This window comes from Pararge aegeria, chromosome 15 (assembly GCF_905163445.1).
Source record: "Pararge aegeria chromosome 15, ilParAegt1.1, whole genome shotgun sequence".
NCBI classification, from domain to species: domain Eukaryota; kingdom Metazoa; phylum Arthropoda; class Insecta; order Lepidoptera; family Nymphalidae; genus Pararge; species Pararge aegeria.
In genome coordinates, this window is record NC_053194.1 from 3,282,574 (window position 1) to 3,304,432 (window position 21,859).

General features: G+C 33.6%; 1 protein-coding gene across 1 annotated transcript in view; it reads right to left on the reverse strand.

Annotated features, from left to right (window-relative positions):
- Positions 1-11,930: 11,930 nt before the first annotated feature.
- LOC120629890 overlaps positions 11,931-21,859 on the reverse strand; it is a 72,119-nt gene continuing 62,190 nt past the window's right edge. Inside the window, exons 6-10 of the mRNA XM_039898967.1 lie at positions 20,721-20,923; positions 18,794-18,978; positions 15,865-15,988; positions 14,653-14,765; positions 11,931-12,199 (exon numbers count right to left, since the gene is read on the reverse strand). Of these exons, the coding sequence (XP_039754901.1) occupies positions 14,658-14,765; positions 15,865-15,988; positions 18,794-18,978; positions 20,721-20,923 (620 nt within the window). The 3' untranslated portion in view covers positions 11,931-12,199; positions 14,653-14,657. The remainder of the gene's footprint in view (positions 12,200-14,652; positions 14,766-15,864; positions 15,989-18,793; positions 18,979-20,720; positions 20,924-21,859) is intronic.

Genomic DNA, 21,859 nt, shown 5'->3' on the forward strand with positions numbered 1-21,859 from the left:
CCGGAAACAAATTGATAGATCTTTTTCAAAAACTGTCAAAGCGTCTTTAAAAACATCAGTTAGAGATTATGGAAGTATTAAAAGTTTTTTTGTCTGTGCCTCACTGCGGCGGTTTCGAGGACGTTTTAGATTTTATTTAGTTTTAAATAGTTTGTTTTAGGTTATATTTATATTTTAAAGAAACAATATTACTATAATAATAAATAACATAGTACTTATTAAAAAATCTACTTTAATTATTGTTAATTCCAGTCGTCAAAGTATCGGCTGTAGGAACAAGGTATTATATAAGTAGGTGATGAGCTTTCATTCCACTCACGCAGGCGTCTAACGTAATTGGAATTCTCGGCGAGATTTAGATCTTATAAGGAAGATCGACGTCAAATAAATCACGTGCTAAGGCTCGCTGGGAAATTTTAATGACAGTGAAACGTCCCTACCCAATAAAAGAAGTGTGAAAATCTTAAGGTATGCGCATTATTAAAAATTTATTGCAAAAAAGGTTTTTATACTATATATATATATATATATATATATATAATAATATATATTATAAATACTAATATATAATATATATAATTATATATAATATATATTATAAATACTAATATATAACTTAATATATAACTAGCTGACCCGTGCAACTTCGTTGCACCAATAACCGATTACCGGAAAACACAAATAAAATGACATTTTCTAAAAATGAATCCTAGCTAGATCGATTTATCGCCCCCGAAACCCCCTGCAAACTAAATTTCATGAAAATCGTTGGAGCCAATTCCGAGATTCCAATTATATATATATATATATATACAAGAATTGCTCGTTTAAAGCTATAAGATAAATTCTTAATATTTAATAAATAACTTAATAAATAATAAATACTTAATAAATTTTGCAAATAATTTCTGTTTTCTCTTTTTCAGTGGTATGAAGTGCTATCGAAAAAATATGCAAAGAATCATCCTCATTATACTCATATCAATCCATTTCCAGGCCACTACAGGTTTCCTTCCAAAATGAGGAGGGTTAAAGGCCGTAGTCCACTATGCTGGCCCAGTGCAGATTGGCGGACTCCACACACCGTCGAGAACATTATGGAAACTCCCGGGCCAACAGACAGATATATAGACGTACTAGTTTCTGCCCGCGACTTCGTCTGCGTGGACTTCAGAATTGAGTCTTAAGCTTCACTCGTTACCTAACAATTCTTGATCCTGCCACGGGAACTATTTGACCGATCGGTATAGAAGATACGTCTTTTCTATAGCACTTATGCGTACACAATTTCAAAGCTGTCCACCCGCGGCTAAGCTCGAAAACAAGTTTCAATCTCCCCTCTGGAACTACTTAAGGAATCGGGATAAAAAGAAGCCTATTGTTTTATCCATTACAAAGGCTACCTACATGCATGCCAAATCTCATCCAAATCCGTTAAGCCATTTTTGCGTGATTGAGTAACAAACTTCCACACTTTCATATTTATAATATTATTTAATTACTTAATAAAATATATATAGTAGGATAGTAGGATAGTAGGATAGTAGGATGAAGATGTCCTCATACACCCACCGCCCGTCACTCTCTTTATGTCGTCGGTCCATTATTTAAACTTGCTTAGTTTGGGCTTTATTAGTGACTTTGGTTCTCCAGCTCTTTGTTTTCTAATCTTATTCTTCAGGGAAACTCCTTACATAGCCAGCTCAATAGATCGATGAGTAAGTTTGAATACGTAAGTTTCACTTAATGGTGGGTATATAGATATTATATATAGATTTCTGGGTTTTAGATTCTTTAAACGTAACCGGCTTTTCAGCCAATATGTTCCCATTATAAGAGGATGTGTTTAAATTTATTTTTTTAACTTTTCTTGTTATTTAGGAAATAAACTATAGTTACTACTGCGAGTGTGAGCATCAACTCGCGAATAATATTCCATTAAAGTAGGGAATTTCTATTCAGTATCTATACTTTGATTAAAATGTAACAATAAAAACTTTCTAGACAGATGTAATCTTATTTCCATACTTCATAATATATTAAATTAAAATTTCTCAAAAGCTACTTCAGTTTAATATAACTAGATACTCACGTATAATATACCTACTTATGAGAAACAAAAACTAATTTTATTTTAAGTAAAGCAATTTCACTCGAGACAGAAGTTTGTGCCTACCTAAATTATAAGGGATGGATGAATTTCATCACACTTCAAACTTTGTAGAAAACGATATTTCTTAAAACAATGCGAAGCGTACTTAGACCCGTGTTAAACATTAAACCTTGTTATATCAGATAATACTGTGAGATTTCATCGTCTTCTTCGCCTAAGGAAAGGGGCCTTATAGAATAAATACACTACGAATTAAATCAAAAAATATGTATTAACTCGGCCTTTTCTAGACGGCCTAGTTAATATATATTTTTTTCTAGAACTATATCGCATAGCTTTTGCTGCCACGTGATGCTATGAAAAAAAAACGCGCGGAAGCGATGATAGCCTACTATTGGGTAAAGCTTCGGTTTTCCTTTCGTGATTTTCCGAGTTCGAGCCCCGGCACGCACTACTGACTTTTCAGAGTTCTCGGCGCTTTTAGTTTAAGCAATTTAAATATCTTAATATTTCTTTAAACGGTGAAGGAAAACATCGTGAGCATGTCTGAGAGTTCTCAATAATGCTCTCAAAAGCGTGGGAAGTCCGCAACACAATTCGCACATGGCCAGACTACGGTCTAAACCCTTCTCATTCTGAGAAGACACCCGTGCCCTGTATTGGGCCGGTAATGGTTTGATGGTGATGATTTTTAAAAAAAGTAACAGGCTACAAAAGTTTAAGAAAAAAAAAATTAGAGTTCCGGGTAACTAATCTAAAACACATGAAATTGAGAACGAAATCCTGTTCGAATATAATGTTATGCCGTCTAAAATCGCAACTAAAATCAAAATTTCTTTAACGCGAAGAAACTATTTAAAGAATCATGACCATCATAAGTAGGTAATACAGAGTATACTCCCAAGCCCTCCACAAATTGCAGCCCGCGGTTGTGAGCACGTGCTCCGCATAAATAGGAGGCCAGATTTAGATGGCTTTCGCGGCGAAATTCAATGGAATTTTGTAACAAATGTACGTGAAGTTTGTGCAGATGATACAATATGACTATCAAAGTCAAAGTCAAATATATCTTAATTCAAATAGGCACAGGGATGGCACTATTTATGCGTATATTATATAAAAAATGTGTACATTGCAGTGAGATGATGGCGATAACTGCATCCGCTCACTTAGAACTAAAATGCTGCGAGGGTTCCAAAAGCGCCCGGGTTTTAAACTCGTAGTATACGTTGTATGACCCACATGTCTCGCAGGTCTAGTTTCTTGAAACCAGTTTTCGCGAAGCAACTTACATAATTTTTAAATTCTACCTAACCATTATTTCCTTACAAAAAAAATATTACAGCATTAAAACGGCTCGTATGTCGTATATTTCATTGCAGTGGGGATATATTACAGTGTCCCTAGAGATATGTGTCACTATGTCATTGATTACAAATCGCAGTCATTTCCAAAGTCTAGCAAGCACTCAAAGCTGAATTCCTACTTGAACACGATATACGATTAAACCGATATCCGCCAAAACACCGTGTAACTTTGTACTGTCCGTTTCACGTAGGAGAAGCCAAACATTTAGGTTATCCGTAAACGAAGTTTCAAAACGAGCTGATAGATTAGAAAATTGGCAGTGTTCATCCTTTGTCTTGGTAAGCACGCTAAGCTATCAGACCTGGTTACTCACTACCCGCATGGGAGCAGCGTCTAAACTAACTCTATCACTATTTGTCTATCCTTTTTTTTTTTTAGCAATTGGGTCACCTAATGATAAGTTATGGGGGAGGGCCCCATAACTTTTGCAGCACCAGAGGAGCCACCGATGCGTTGCCGGCTTTTAAGGAATTTGTTTATCTGCCCCTTGAATAACCCTACATTGTATTTTTGAGGAAACACATCAGATGGGAGATTGTTCCATAATTTGCAAGTCCGTGGTAGAAATGATCTGGTATTTCGAACAGTAGAAGAATACCAGGCATCCAGATGTTGAGGGTGGAATTTATTTCCTAAAACATACTGAATAATTTAATAAAAGTGGAAATGTCTTGTAACTATGCCAAATTCTGTAAATTTATTGCATAAGCGTAGAGGCATCTACGAGAAATACTCCATAAAAAACAAATTGTAGTTCATTCCAATTGCGCAAATTAATTTTGACCATCCTCAACCTAAACGTTCTCCTACTACTAAAAGTACAATGTTGCAAAACACTTCAAATTTGTAGACACTTGAATAGCAAAGTGCTACTAATGAAAATCCAATAATAAGTACTATGGTGAGGAAAAACATCAAATGTAAAGCTAAAAGTTCTCCATAATGATCTCAAAGATGTGTGGAGCCCACCAATCATCACTGGACCAGCGTGGTGGACTAAGGCCTTAACCTACTGATTGTAGGAGACCTGTGCTCTGTATTGGTTCGGTAATGGGTTGGTATGATGATTATAATGATGATGATAAGTTCTAATAACTATTTTTTATTCAACTTTTACTAAATAAGATTTCCATGAAAATTATTACTTTTCGATATGTCTGTTGTTAGTATCTCTTTTTTTGTTAGTATCTATTTTATTAAAGGACTGGGACGGCAAACATAATAATATTTTTAAAAAAGAATGAGGGTCTGAGGGAATCTTCTTTTTTTTTGGCGTGGTGGAAAAGCTTTATTGCTACCTCCAACCCTTGGGCAGGACGGAGGTTACGTGGGACTCCCCCTTCTAAAGGGGGTATACCCGAACTAAAAACCTCCACGGCATGTCCCTCTTGTTGGCTTTGTTAGACGCCTGGGGAACCCGTTGTATACCTCCTAGACGAAAGGGGATCTAAGGAACCCACCAGACAAAGCATTTGGATGGCTGAGTATGATGATAACGGCAGCGAAGCCTCATATGTTTTACTGGACTAATTCTTATAAATTAGCCTTATCGAATCTTAGATTATATTTCTTACGTATAGCCGCCATACAGAACGTTGGCTGACTTCCAAGCACCGCCGTTTCATTTCTGAATTGGCAAGAGCTTGTTGAGAACATTGCTTAAACTTTGTTCGAACAAATGTTTCTAATTTAAAACCTTTCCAAACTGTAATAGACAACGTCAGTTAAAAATTGCAGGTACTTTAATATATACTTCGATATGCACAGACGATTTTTGTATTATTCGATTTTGGAATATTGTAAACTTATACGCAACCATAAATTCTACGTGGTCCGCTCCGTTAATTTTTCCCTTTTCCACTTTTTTTTAATAGTTTTATAGTTGTCTTAATTAAAAATTTTCATAAATATGCAATTCGAAATAAAGAGACCTTTGACATTTCTTCCGATGACAAAATTTTACTTAATCGCGTAAGTAGGTAACAGCTTATATCTATTCAGAAATATGATCAAGACTATACCTTACTGTTGCTGATAAGAACATAACAATAGAAATTTAACTGCTATTTTTTTATCTTCTTCTTCTATCTTCTTGCCTTTATCTCAAGCTCTCTGTAGGTAATCTTCTTATTCTTATTACCTTTTGCTTTCAATTTTCCACTCCTTTCAAAAACCTATGTCCAGCTATTGACGTCCACTGGTTTGTATGATAATTGTGATGAAGATTTTAATGTGATCCGGCTAGATACCAAACGCTGGAGCTCCCACAGATGATGCTAAAATTTATAAAACCTATATTAAAATTTTTAATCTTTTTGCGTTATTAACTTATTGTAAGTAGTATTTTTTAGTATAACTTACTTATCCATATGATTAAACAAAATTCCCGTATTATTAAGATAATTTTAATTAATAGTGAAAACTTAATTGGCTTGTGTAAGATCTATAATTAAGTTTATCCATTGTAACAATTCATTTATAGCTGTTTGTTTTCCAATTAAAAAAAATCTTCTGTGCAAGAGGTTGTCAAACAATCTATTCAGTTTGTTACTCTAGCATGTTAGCAGAAACAGCTCATTAAGAAACTTTAATTACCCACAGTTAATAGATCACAGATATCGTGTGTTACATCATTAAAAGTTTATAATTTAAACCAAGCAATGCGGAGTTAGTGCTATGTTTATGTAACTACTAATTTTGTAACCAGTATAAGGACGTGCCTACTGAAAGGATTGTAGTTCAGGGGAAATTCAAGAGGACCAAAGCACGCGATAGGTTACTGTATTTATTGTGAACCAATCAAAGTTGCTTATGCTATGAGAAAAATTGGACAGTTAACAGATGTTGAAACTGCTAGGCTTGTTTATTTTGCATACTTGTTATGGGGCAGAGCTGCTGATATTATAGAAACTTAGATCACGCGAATCCCTTCGTGCCAAATTTAAAAAAATAGGTATACTTACAGAAGCCTCGTAATATATTTATAATAATAAAATCTTTATTAAACAAAACATAACTAATTATAAACAAAAAGTCGGTATAAACAGTCGACTAGCTAGAAACGGACATAAATTAGTGATATCTGCATATCGTCTGAGAATAGTACAGAAATCCTTTGTGGAGATGGGCATATGCTTTTATAACATGATACCGAAGGTAATACCTTTACCTAAATTTAAACAATAAAAACACATTTAACAAATGGTGGTTACTACACGATTGATGAATTTCTTAATAACAAAGAGCCTGCTTCCAAGCAGCCTTGTCTGCTTGGAAGCAGGCCACTCCGCTCTCATCTCTCACAAAACAAAAAAATTCTCAAGATTGTTAAACTTTAACATGATGTTGGAAAATAGTAATCTGCTGAGTTTCTTGCCGGCTCTTCTCAGTGGAATCTGCCTTCCGAACCGGTGGTAGAGTCGCCAAACAGACTGACTTGACGTTTCAAAAGTGCTTATAAATTAGGTCTACTTGAAATAAATGAATTTTGAATTTTGTTTTTTTTTATTTTGAAAGGCTGCAATCGAAGTCCCACTACACGAATGCACCTGAAATGTATCAGAGAAAAGTGGGGATGTGTTGCCAAGTGAGCCATAAACTTACAATTTTAGTATAAAATACATTAATATCAATATCAAAAATTGTAACATAATTATGTATTATGTAATTATCTAGTACTTATGTAATTATAAGATTATGTCACACTTCAATTGCATTGAAATTTGGAGATTTTTTTAATAATAAATTTCCCGTTTTCAAGTGGATGAGAGTGAAAATAAATTCCAGGTTATTTATTTTCATCCTTACCCAATCACCTTCATTCATGGCATAACACTTTTTATTTAGATCTATAAAATAATAGACCATTTTAATTTTTCGTTTGCATATTATGTTTCATGTGAATATGATTCTGATAAAACTTGAAATCAAAGAATGATTAAGTTTTCAATGACAGTAAATTTGTAATGATATGACGACATAATTTGCTTTGAAATATTTAATTTTACTACAATAAACGAATTAAAAAATTAAAGAAAGATTTCCTTCTTGGTACAAGCTACAGATGAATAATTAATTTTGTTTGATGTACTAACTTTATTATTCCGTTTTAGATTCCGCTTTTAATTATTTAAGCGTCTTTGTTCTTAACTTTCTTTGTAATAGGTAACACTGCTTTACACACTTACTGGATCGTTACCAGTGCACTTTATAATAATAAATAAATAAATAATAAATAGATATACTACGACAACACACACGTCGCCATCTAGCCACAAAGTAAACGTAACTTGTGTTATGGGTACTAAGATGAATAATATACATAAATACTTATAATATACAGATAAACACCCAGACCCTGAATAACATTCATGTTCATCACACAAACATTGTTCAGCTGTGGGAATAAAACCCACGGCCTTGGACTCAGAAAGCAGGGTCGCTGCCCACTGCGCCCGCCAGTCGGCCGTCATAGTTAACTTCAGATGTTTAAATAATGTTAATATCAGACGACCTTTTCTTCGCGGTTTCACTGGCATTCACTATACATGGGTGATAATAGAAATAATGACGTGCTGGTATTTTACTTATACACTGAAACTAGCACTATAAAACGTAGGTACGGGCCAGACATATTTTTTTTTTCACTATCCTAAGTACGTCCAATTATCATGACGTACAAGGGAAGGTTTAGTTACCGATTGCAATCTTTCAGATGTCTCTCAGTACGTTTAAAGTTTAAATAAAACGTAAGCTTATAAAATATCTTATTATTATATAAAGGGATACTCAACCGATAAAAAGTATGAATTGCTCTTACTTTATAGCTAAATATTAATGAAGTGTTAGATGGTGATAAAAAACATACCCAGGAAAGTTCCTTGTGGTTTCTTCTTAGACCAGGACGTGTTGGGAACCCTCGTAGCTTTAGGTTTAAGTTAGCGAACGTAGTTATAATGCCACAGTTATGTAAAAATATATTTATGAACAAGTCATAAGTACCTGTTATAGGCTTACGTGAATAAAGATTTTTTTGGTTTGTTTTTAATTTTTTTTTTATATTATGATTTTCTAGATTCTTGATAATGAAATGAATTTTGTGGTAATAATTATACATAAGAGGATTAAAAATCATATTTTAATTTTAAAATTATTGTCGTCATAAAATGCGTAACTGTGGTGGTACTTCCCCGGACAAGCTCTGTCGTATAAAACTCTACTACAACTAAAATAACTAAAAAAACATTAAAATAAAAAAAAAACAGGATGGGTTTCCGAGAGATGAAAAAATAGCTTTTGCTTTCGCAGTATGTATACTGCGAAATTTTGCACAAAGATAGCTTGCATTTTTTAAACATACACACACTGTAACTTACTTTTCATCCAAACAAAATATTCGCGGTTTAAGTCGCAGGAAACAGCTAGTACTATCTGAAACACTAGAAATTTTCAGCATTGTATTTGGTGTATCCCGAATACAATATACGCTAACTTTCTGCTGAAACTAGAGTGAATTTATGACACAAATTGCTTTATTACATTGCGCTACTAAAACAACATTACTTTAAGTAATAGAAGTAGCTAATCATCATCATCGTCATCCCTTTAACGCCCCACTATATGACACGGATCTCCTTTTAATATGTCAAGGGTTTAGGAGGTTGTTTACCAAGTTGGCCAAGTGCAGATAGGTTGACTTCAAACGCTGTTGAGAACATTATGGAGAACTCTCCGGCTTGCAGTTTTGCTCACCTTTCCCTTCACCGTTGAAGAAATTGATATTTCATCATCATCACTTGAAGGTATTCAAGTCCACTTCTGAGCATAGGTCTTTTGTAGGGAGTTCCAAAATCCACGGTCCGGGGCTGCTTGTTTCCAGCGGCTCCCAACGACTATTTGATGTCATTTGTCCACCTCCTTGGAGGCTGACCAACGCTGCGTTTACCTGTGCGGGGGAGTGATATTTAAATTGTTTAAATTAAAAACGCACATAACTTCAAAAAGTCAATAGTGCGTGCCGGGGATTAAACTCGGTCTTCCCCAAAGGAAAGACGAAGCCTTATCTACTAAGCTATCACCGCTTAATGCTTTATTATTTGTAAGCGTTGATATCCTAGTCGGTAGGTGCGTGTAAAATTGTGTTATTAAATTAATTAAATAATCAAAAACTTCTCAGTTTCTCGGTTTTATCACGATGATTAGACGTTATGGTCAATGGGTGTTGAAATGGCGACTACGCACTGGATAACGCAGCGTTGGTCGACCCCGATCGATGAGGTGGACAGACGCAATTAAACGAGTCGCTGGGAGTGGCTGGAAACAGTCATCTCAGGACCGTGGATTTGAAACTCGCTATCATAGATCGATGTGCAACAGTGGCCGTCAATTGGACGATGTTGATGACGATGATAACACTTTTCGGTACACCAAAGGTTAACCTTTGGTTTTTGAAAACGTATTAAAGAGATAGAGAGAATAAATTTTTAGCTTTTATTAAATCGAATGCCCTATTTTATATATTCATATAAAATAGGGCATTCGATTGAAATTCGGGTAAATTAATCAAAGTTTTAATGAAACCGTAATTGGATCGGAAAGCCTATAAATAATGAAACACTGCAATCCCGCATAAAACTCTATGTAATTTTTAATGCCAACTTGCAGCTATCATTTTACGCAGTTGCTTTGAGACGATATTACCGGTTGGCAAGTTGCCATTCATGTTGTACTCTGACAAACGCTCGTGTTGCATCTATATCTTGCAACTGCAGTGAGTTATTCTGACGTCAGTTTGTTGGCCTCTAATGCCGACTGTGAAGTTCTGAACTTGCATCAGCATGCGTATTGAAATTTGAATTGATAAATTGTTTCTATGCTGTGTTAATTGTGAATCTAAATATTTATTTCAATCTCAATTCAAATTAAGAAAGGGGTTTAATTTGATAATGTTACATTAAAAGTCATAAGTAAACTAATGACTGTAAAAGTCATGCATTATTTTTGTAGTCACGTGGTGTGTAGCTAAGAATGCTGTCTGCATTTCCGCGCTGAATAGCCAGGCTAGTAGTTTGCGCAAAAAATGAACCAACCCATCTGTCACCCGATGAGACAATCAATCGCAGTGTAATTTCTCATAAGTTTTTCTGTTGGACTTATCAAAGAGTTGTGTGGCATTTAGTTATATATTTTATACCTTAGACATAACTTAATGTTTTTTTTCATTGTATTCTTTATTAAATAAGTGATTGCTCCTTTTTTAAGAAATACCAAGAAAGTGCAATACACCGAAATAAACTCTTAAGACATTGCTTAATTCGATCAAATGATATACGATTAGCGTAACGTAACGAAACTTAAAGTTTAAATTTTAGCAGTATTTGAGTCATATATTATTTAGACGAAATATGTTTGCCAACTCAGAAACTATGACGAACACCCACAGACCCGGATTCGGATAGACATAGAGAGTCTAACCTTTATATTACTCTCTCGAATAAGAGGCTAGGTAAGCTAGGTATGTATAGAACATTAGTAAATCTCAGGTTTATAATTATGATGAGCTTACTTAAATTAATTTATTTAAATTAATAAAATAAATATTATTTAAATTAATAAAATAAATACAATTATTGTGGCATAATCTTTAATCAATAATCACTTATCCACGAGAATAATATAAATAGCGTAAGTGTTTTTTTTTTTACATTTTTGTTTAAATTAAAACAATAATATTTAATTACACTCTATAACTATCTAATATACACAGAGATCAAAATAATCACAAGTGAATAAAATTTATATAATTTTTCAATTACAAACTCTATTGAAGAATAACTAAATAGTTTTACTTGATATTTAAATAAATTTATTTACACTTTAGGCCACCTAAATGTATAAACATCTTATCAATAAGTCTATTATCAATTTTAACAATAAAAATGAAATGAATATCGAACGTATTCTATTTGAAGCTTCAAATTTAAATTTATACATAAATGCTATTAACACAAATCTTTTTTCTTATAATACTGAGAGGTATAGATGAATATTTCTAACAATGTCATTGTTTAATCTGGTATTAAGCTGTTGAGATCCATTTTCATTTAAATTACTAATGACATAAAGACAAAATAATTATTTCGCCAGAGTTCAATAATATTTCAGAAATTGAGAAAAAATTGTTATATTTATTTTACTGTTTGCTAAAATAAAAGAACAGAAGCTTTCAAATTATTATTTATTAATTAATAAGGAGCTTACTCTTTATTTTCCTTATCTACTTTTCTTGTACAGATATTTTAGGATTTATTCATGTTTTAATAGAGTTTATTTCTATTTTTATAAATTTATATACAAAGTCGCTCTAAAACTAAACAATTTATATTTGATTTTGTCAAATAACAAACAATGATTTGACATTTCATAAAATAATACTCAACGTTCGTTTAAATAAAGAGTTCAAATATTTCATCTAATATTAATTTAAACAGAAATGGTAACGTACACTAGCCAATTTATTTTTTCATAAAAATGAAGTTGAAAGGTCTTGACAGTTCTTTGAAATAGAATTATAACTTTGAATCATAGACAAAGCAGAGATCGTTGGTCATAATCATAATTTTTCGAGATGTTTCATTTCGTCTCTGCAGACGATCATAATAAATTGTTCGGAGTCAACGTGCGTTTTACCAACGTGCGTAAACAGCGCTGCAACTGTATCTGTAAACACGGAATATAATGAAACCATTTTTTATTTATACTGTGTTGTGAATTCATTTTCAATCAAATAGTACCCTTATGACGTCAGAGTAAGAAGGAATTCCCCGCAGCTCTGTCCCCTCTGTGGGTCAAATAGTTATTCTTAATTTAAAATTCATTCCATACATCTGCCAATTTTGTGAGATACAAATTAAAAGTACGAAATGTGTTTTTTCTTTTTAGTAATGCATGCAAAAATGCAAACACATCCTGCAACATGCCGCCCTGTGTTGATCAATTCGAGTCGTGGCATGTGACTAACTGTGTTCGTGTCGAACAAAGAACATTATATATTATAATCGAATGACACAAGATGACAAGGGTGTCGTTTTTTAAGAGAACTTTGAATTAATAACTAAATTGTTTTTATTTCTTTATAGTTGCGTCCGACGTGATTAAACTGCAAACAAAAAACGGCGTAAAACGGCGTAAAATTTGCCATCGTGGGCAAAGCCTCTTACAATCAGACTCATTGCTGTTAACATGGTAAACTAACTCGCACACTCAGTACTTCAGCCGTTAAAACTTAAACAGCATTGACTTAATAGTTCCTTTTGAAAAAAAAAGTTTACTTGTGTAAATAAGCATAAATTTTTTGATGTGAAACATCTATAGGCGGAGGTTAAACCTGATTGTTGGCGTTGCTACACAGGCCGTGGCGACGCTTCGCCAAGCTATAAGATTGAATTTTTGTATTTCGTATGTAACAATAAAAATGAAAATTAATTTTGTAATAAAACAGTCATTATTAACCGACTTACAAAAAGGAGTGGTTATCCATTTGGTTGTATTTTTTTTTTATTTGTGGAACTAATTTGTAATGCTTTATCTTTTCATTATGCAATATCTGCAATAACTTACAGAAAACAATTTCGATGTTTGACATCTTCTTGAGCTGTTTTAATGCCTTTGGTTGCCTGGAATACGTTTTGTTAAATTTTTACTTTTAATTTGTTATGTTTATGTGGTGTACAATAAAAGTGTATTCATTCATTCATTCATTTATTCATCTGCCAGGCGTCGCGTGACGGCTCACACATTTTTTTAATAAAGTTATACCTAGGTAAAAAAACATTTGTCTATTCTAACACCTTGTACATTACCATGCAATGGGCAAATTAATAGAATTAATATTTGAGGGAATTTATTTTATTTTAACAGTGCCATTATTTATTCAAATTATATTATATCGATGGCAATTTCCACATCGATGCTCATTCCGTTTATATCCAACCACCCAAAATGGGTAACAGGTGTTTCGCTCTCATGCATATGGCTGGCTGATTGTGTACTAGAAACAATCAATTATCATAAAAGTAATATGATGTAAATAAAATTTATTATGTTAATACACCAAAACATTAAAGGCTTTACTAATTAACGATGTATACACCTGGTGTATATTACTTATACAACGTGTAACGTAATTACGAAATACTGTTGAAGAGTGCATAAGTATATTTCATAAGGAATCACCCTGTAAAATAATAATTCAAATGAAGCGTATTTATATTAACATAAAAACTAAATCAAAACATTCTAAATATTTACTTATGACAACCCTATTGAAGATAAAAGACCAACACGTGCTTAGTACCTAAGCTTTGCGACGCGTACCTAATAAATACAGGATTCACTTAATTTCATTTTTGCATTTGATGTTAGGGCTGTATCTTATTACTTTTAATAAAAACTATGGCAATGGCAATGGTACTTAAAATTTACTAGCGTTTCGGTTTCGCAAATAAATCTCAGAGACAGTAAATAATGTACATCTCTAGCCTCTGAAGTATTAATTTGGTTTTCATTTACACGTTATATAATAAATATTATACGTAAAAATTTTTAAAGTAACTAAGAATAGTTGATACAGAATAATTTTCTGTCCACTCCCACTCATTTTTGTGATTAGTGCTATATAAATTTTCTTATTCCCGTTTTCACTAAAACTCCTAAATCGAATGCCTCATGATTAAGGCGATGTCTATAGAAAAAACAATGTTTAACGAACTCTTAAGTATTAACTATAAGTTTTTATTGATTTGCATCACACTAAGAGGTCAATATAAAGAGAATAGAATATTATAAGAAACCAAAAAAAAAATACATCCACTTTCATAAATACGAAACAAAAAATACTTTTGTATGTACTTTGGTAACAGAAAAGGCAATGGTTCTAGATATAGAAGTATAATTTACAAACACGTTCATAAGCACACACATACACGCGTAAGTTTGATTTCGAGTCATTACAATTAGGGTTGTCAATTTAGGCCCAGAATAATTTTATAATATACTGGTTTTTTTTTCGAGTAAATATTCTCTCATCGTTATTATAACACCAAAATATGTACAACATATAGCAAATAAAGTAATCATATTATATTCGAAATCCCAACTAGTTTTTTTTTTACCTGAATTACGTGTCCCGCGGTGTGACAAAGGGGGTGACACCCACAGCTAGACTGGAGCACTGCTTGTGAGCCTGACCGGCTTTCGGCACGAGCACCATTTGTTCTAAGTCGCCCTGTCATGAGTACACGAGGTTATGAGAATAAACGATAGGTTCAAGCATTTTATAAGGGAAATTCCATTTCATAGCTATAATAATTCATACTTATATTCTAAAACAAAGAGAGTGCACTATATTTAGAGTAACCTAGCATTTGAATACATAATCAAGCGCGTAAGACTCAGATCAAAAGAGTACAAAGTTACTTTGTAGTCTGACCGGCTTTCGACATGAGCACCATTTTTTCTGTCTTCCTGTCATGAGAACACGAGATTATGAAGATAAACGATGGGTTCTAAAATTTTATAGAGGAAATTTCATTTTATAGTCATAATAATTCATACTTATATTCTTAAACAAAGAAAGTGCTTATCTTAGTTTAATCTAGCACTTTTTTACATATTCATTTTTGAAGAGCGTTAGATACAAATCAAGGGAATTGAATTTTATTGACATTTTAACAGTTATCTTAACAAACTACTTTTCAAGCGATACTGGAAAATGCTTTGCGGTCCTAGGTAAGAAAAAGTATAGAGTGATTGAGTTTTTGAAGCCAGAAGATAATAAATTGGTGGCGCCTTCGTCGGTCCTGGTTTTTATCACTAGTATTTAATAATGCCTTTCTGACAGCAGTTATTAAGCAAATGGTTATAAATTTTAAAGCCTACTAACACGCATTGGAGTAGCGTCGTTGGTCTATGCTGTGAAATCCTCTTTTCTATGAGATAGAAGGAACTGCCCAGCAGTGGGACGTTAGTAGGATGACGATAATGATTAGCTTAATCCGTCACTTCGTTCGCGATTTTAGATACATGTTTTGCTGACTGAACATATGCGGGCATTGACCTTTATTATTAATACACTGGTCTTGCTGACCCCTATATACATTACAGCTTATACAAATTAGTCTGCTTTTTTACAACATACAAGTGTCTCTGGAACTAACAATTTAGTTTTTTTAGTCATACAAATCTTAGTTCGTCGAGCCAAAAACAGTGTGAAAGGCTGTCCAGTACTAATCATAAATGTTAGTGGTAGCAAATGGAATGGAAGGTCAGAAAATAAATGTGACAAAAACAAGGCTGACAATATACCTATATAAATTGTTACTTACTGAAAAGAGATAGCCGATAATTAGATCGGCGTCCCTGGGAGTGTCCAAAGCGTCCTTCTCAAGGACGTCCGTCCGGAGCCAGCGGCAGTCGACGTACACGCGCACCGTGTTATCGTCATGCACACTAGTGAGAAAAAAAGGAGTACAATAAATATTACACATTTTTTCCGAACGAAATCAATAGTCCTAACCAAACACAGTTTGGCGGACACGTATTTATTACGCCACGCGCCACGATATCACGTACTGCGTGTTGATTCAAATCTAAAATTTCAGTTCTATTAACATTATATTTCTTAAATTGCTAACTAAACTAAAACGCGACCTAAATGCAACGTGGCCGCTCGGTGCTGTTTCTTAAATTGCTAACTCCAAACCTAACTACAAATGAGTGTTTTTTGGTAAGCATGACGGGATTTCAGAGCGTTTCAACCTAAAACGCGACCTAAATGCAACGTGGCCGCTCGGTGCAATTTACCATTTCCATTTTTTGCATATTTTCATTGATTTTACTTGAATTAATTAAACATAATCAAAATAATCAGTTATGCAGTAGATATTTCAAAGTATTTCTTATTTTATCCCACAAATTTTAATCATTTTCTAATAAAACTTAATTGCAATTTTGAGTTAGTGCTAACTTTGAGCCAGGATGCTTACGGAGACGGAGCGAGACATAAATCTAGAGAGCGGTAAATTGGAAGATCTGTGTGGTTTGTTGTTTGATAATCAATTTATAATCAATTTATTGTGCAATTTATAAAGAAACTAGATGTTGCCAGATACTTTTGGTTTAAAATTTAATGTGTATGTCAATGACCCCTATTTTGTGACCCCTGAAATACTAATACCTATGCAAGAACTATGAGTAGATTTCGGAATTTATGATACCGGATGATTTGATGTTCTTGCACTGAAGAGGGCGAATTGGCGGATCAGTATTTCGACTGCGTCAGTGCTCGTCAGTTTTCGCTGGTCAGAATTGGTCTCTACAGTCACATACAGTCTAACATAGACGTGAAGACCTGAATAATGATCGAAGACCTTAACAATGCATATTTGCTTAGTTTTTGAGAATTACGCAATCTTAACTTATACAATTGTTTAAAATTATTGACAATAACATGTTAAAATATTTAAATGAGATCTTACGTCATTTTTTTTATTTTTATGATATTGTCTTTTTCACCAAAAAACTAACTATAATAGCATCCCAACTCGTAACTTAGAACCGAGAACCGGAGAAGGTATAGCATTGATCAAAAACTTCGAGTTTTAATACACTATTAACTTTTCGACTGAATTAACACTGTCGAATAATGTCTATTAAATATTTAGGAACGTTGAAATCTGTTTTCGCATCAAGTTGTCAATTTCGGGGCTAAAGTTGAAATATTGAATTACTAGACCGGCCGTTAAAAAGAAAAGAAAGTGTCAAGAAATATAAGTTTCGAAAATAATATAGAGTGTATTTTATTTATAAGAGGTAATTTTTCTTGATTAATCATTCATTATTTACCTCTTCATAAAAGTAATACGTAAATCAACAGAGTTAATGTTCTTTTACAGTAACTTTTAAAGCAGATTGAAAACATAAACATACTTTTTGTTTAAAACCTTTATTTTATAAATCCTTAACTAAAATATTACTTCTTTGATTTGTTAAAATATCATGTTTTAAAAATAATCTCCATTTTGTAAGTTGTAAGTCTTTTCTTTTTTGTAAGTTTGAATGATATTCCGTGGAACCTGTAAATAACAATTTCTAATTCTTCATTATTTGTAGAAATTGGAAATACCAAACGAAGCGGGTAATACAGATTGGAATCTTTGACAATATCTACTTTTGTTATAGATAATAAAATTTAATGTAGACAATAATGTCAAGATTTAATACAGTATTACAGTAAAATTCTATTGCTTGGTATATTGGTAATATCTCAATAACCGAAGCGGTAATAGCCTAGTGGGCAATACTTCGACTTCACTTTTGAGGGGCCGAGTTCGAATCCCAGCACGTCCTCTAACATTTCTCAGATTTTTGCGTTTAAAAAAATTCAAATATCACTAGCTTCAAAGGTGAAGAAAAACATCGTGAGGAAACCTGCATACCTAAGAGTTATCAATAAAGTTCTCAAAAGGTGTGCGGAGTCCACCGTGGATTGGTGGACTCGGCCAGCTTGGTGGACTCGGCCAGCGTGGTGGACTACGGTCTTAACCCCTTTTCATTATGGGAGGAGACCCGTGCCCTGTAGCGGGCTCGCAATGGATTGATTTGATGATGAAGATCTCAACATCCTAATATTACCTTCTTTCACCTTCAAATCCCTTATTTTCCTGCTATCTATCCCATTAAGAATATCATAATGATTACAAAAACCATTGAGTTAAGCTACCGTGCTCACCACTGAATTAAGCTACTGAAAATTTTCTTGACAGGTTACTCAAGAACTTACAAATATTGACGCGCTCGAGGGCAATGAACCCATCTCATGATACGCAGTTGAACATACTGTTCACACTAACTCATTTATTTCATTATCTATTTATTTATATAATCAGTATACTTACAGCTAGCGAAAACGTATACTAAGTCAGTTACACATGTACATTACAAAAAATATTAGTCAATTTATCTCTGGGCCACTGCAAAATATGGGGTTCCTTTCAGAATCTAAAAGTCTAATAAAAAAGTCTAACTCGCTGGCCAATTGCCGACTCTAACACTAAACACGTCTTCCAAACATTATGAAGAACATGCATGTACCACCGTTGAAGCAAGTGATAGTTATTTTTTTGCTCGAAATAAAAACGCACATAAATCTAAAAACTCAAAAGTTCGTGCCAGGGATCAATCTCAGTACCCACGAAAGGAAGGCGGCTGTGTAAGCCACTGGGCTATAGCCACTTACGATGTTAATTTACTTACCTAATAGCAATGTGATGCCACCTAAAGTCATACAACGGCACAGCTAGGTAGATTGACCTTGAGGACCCAGCGCCCGCGTGCACCAAACGAGCCGCCCCTCGCCCTGCAAGCTCCAGGGACAGAAAGGACCCCGTCCGACGTCGGGAGCGAAGGGAGAATAGTGTCCCTTGACCGTACCCTCCACTCTGGAAATAAGGAACAAATGTAACACTTCAAAACTCATTTTAATCTATGACGCCAACGGATAGGTATTAGGTTATAGTAAAATGTATAACTAATTGTAAAATGTAATTTATAATTTCTTGAAACCTTATTCACCACACCAAACAGATCTTCGGCAATGTACCCTCAACGCACGTTTCGTTACAAAACTGGAACATCCGCAGGAGATGTTGACTTTAAAACGAATAATTGTTAAGTATTTAGTAAATAATTGGATTTAGTATTTCATCTCTATATGAGATCTGTTTTGTGTGGAGTATAAGGTTTGAAGAAGTATTAATTACACTATACAGATTCTCCTGCTTTTCGCGGAGTATAGCATATTAAGCTTGCTTTTCATTATATATCATGGATTTCCACAAAGTACCACCTGCTTCTATCCAATGGTTACCAAAGATTTAAATCGTTAGATCTGCTCTTATCTTGTAGACTCGCCCTTCTAAGTGAGCTCACCTATTTGATATAAGTGCAGAGTAAAATAAACCGAAAGATAAAGGTACTCTAGCTGTAACATAAACCCACCTTAGCCACCTTACCCGCTACTGATGGACAATAACAAATTACCACAATGGTTCTGTATCAGGGAATGTGTAAGGAATTAGATCTTTGTGAGATTGTACAAAATTAACATATTAAAATCTAAAAAGGTACTCAATTTGATCTTAATTACATAATATAATAATTTAAATATAGCCACAAGCTTTGTTAACCTAAAAACCTAAAAAATCACACAGTAAGAACATTCTGTAAAACCGGACAGCAGAAAATAACAATATATTACGGCAAAAATATATAACGGTATAAGAATGAAGATTTTAAGGGAGAAATTAAATTGCGTAATACGAGGTATTAAATAACTTTGTGATACGAACCTTTACCTAGTGTATAATTTAAAAATTTATTAGGCGTAACATAAAAATTCTTTACACTCACATTGCTCTAATTAAAATAAATTACGAAACAAAATTTTTCGGGGAGCGCGAAATTTCTGAAGCGTGTCGCGATTCAGGGTTCAAAAAAGTTTTAGCACGCAAACAGAATTTAGCTCGAAAAGAGTTTTTTTTGTAAAAAATTCCCACCTGAGTATGATAGAACTCGCTAATTAAAAAAACGTTTGATAAGAAACATTTACTTTATAAAGAGCTTGCATAACTCGCGTAACTCGCTGTAAAAAATTGTTATCGTAAATTTCATATAATTGTTTTCGGTTGCTTTCGTAAATATACCTATGCAAGTAAACTTTGATGCATTCATAGAATTTTTTTCTTTACCGCGTGATGGCGGTAGTAGTTACGTTTTAAAACTACGTTAATTTGAGACGTGCAAAATGGTAGTACACGTGGTGTCCTACAGGGCCCATGTTTAGTACTCATTCGTACCATTCTGTTAAAACAACAAAATTTTCTGTATTAGTTTGATGTTAACTTCTTTTTAGACTATTTGGGCTAACTAGAAAGGGCTTTTAGCCCAAATAGTCTAAAAAGGGCTTTCTTTAGGGCTTAGGGCTAACTTACGCGCCACATGATTATGTATAAGTCTTTGTCAGAAAGGTCGATGGCTTTGTCAGACCTCTGTATGAGTTTTTATTACGTTTATGCAGTGGTGTTAGTTTAACAGTAACCGAATGGATATAACAAAGATTATAGCAATCCCCAGCTCTTCGTAAAAAGCTCCAGTAATACCACCATGAATATTTCATACGTACCTCTGGCCTTAGCCTTAAAGAAATGAAAAGCGTGAATTCGCGCGGAAAAGTCTTCCCAGCGGCGAATAGTTCAGAAGACGCGATCCATATGTATGAGTTGGGCCTTAAACTGAACGCATGCGGCCTGTCTGGTACTGGACCCCACCTTGCTTGCGCTGGGTGGAAGTTCCGCCTTGCTCCAGGTGCAAGGGGATTTATCGTACCTGCATATAAGTTATTATAATATATACACTTATTAATACACTTTATTGAACATCGAGACATAACAAAATAGGTAGGAATTAAAATAATATAAGTAGAATATGCTAAAAAGCGATCTCTTCCAGGCAATGTAGCATAGAACATAGTATTTACAGGTAAAGAACAGGAATAGATTAACTTTAATATTTCAATAATTCATTTTTAATTTGACTTTAGAAGTTATACTTCTTTTTACACGTTAGGGAAAAATGGGAAAAGGGAGGGTACATTTTTACGATGCGCGCGCACACCGTCACAAAAAACCGTCTCCCTGAAGTTAGCTATAGTCAACATTTTAGTTTTTCAAAAAAAGTTAATATCAATATATATCAGTTGCATGCTAAAATAAAAGAAGTATAGCTTCTAACGCGTGTACATAAGTACACACACTTTTTTATGATTGTAGTTAATCTAAAGTCATATTAAAAATATTTATTTTTAAGTATTTGGTTACAGCTTTATTCGTACAGAGTGACAATTTCTATACAATTTATTTTGCATTTTTCGGCTGTTTTTGCGTGTTCAGGCAGTAAAATGAATCCGTTTGCCGTCACGGAAAACGAAATGACGCTCTGTTATGCCGTCATCACACAACTAAGCTAATGTTGCTTTACTACAGAATTAGAACAGTATTTGTATTTATTTCACAAACCTCTAATTTCTATTTTCACTTTTTTTTTTAATTTATGAATAACTTTGATGTTTCATATCTGCCGGAAGTCGAATGACGGCCAACTTTTTATTTATATTGGGAAGACTTAAAGTATCTATCTACCAATCTAATTGAATTTATAAATAAAGTAACATAATTGAAACAAAAATACAACCAACTTCCAAGTAAATTGAAAATAACAATTTCTTTTCTATTTGCCGCGGTCTTTCGAATCGATTTCGGGAGA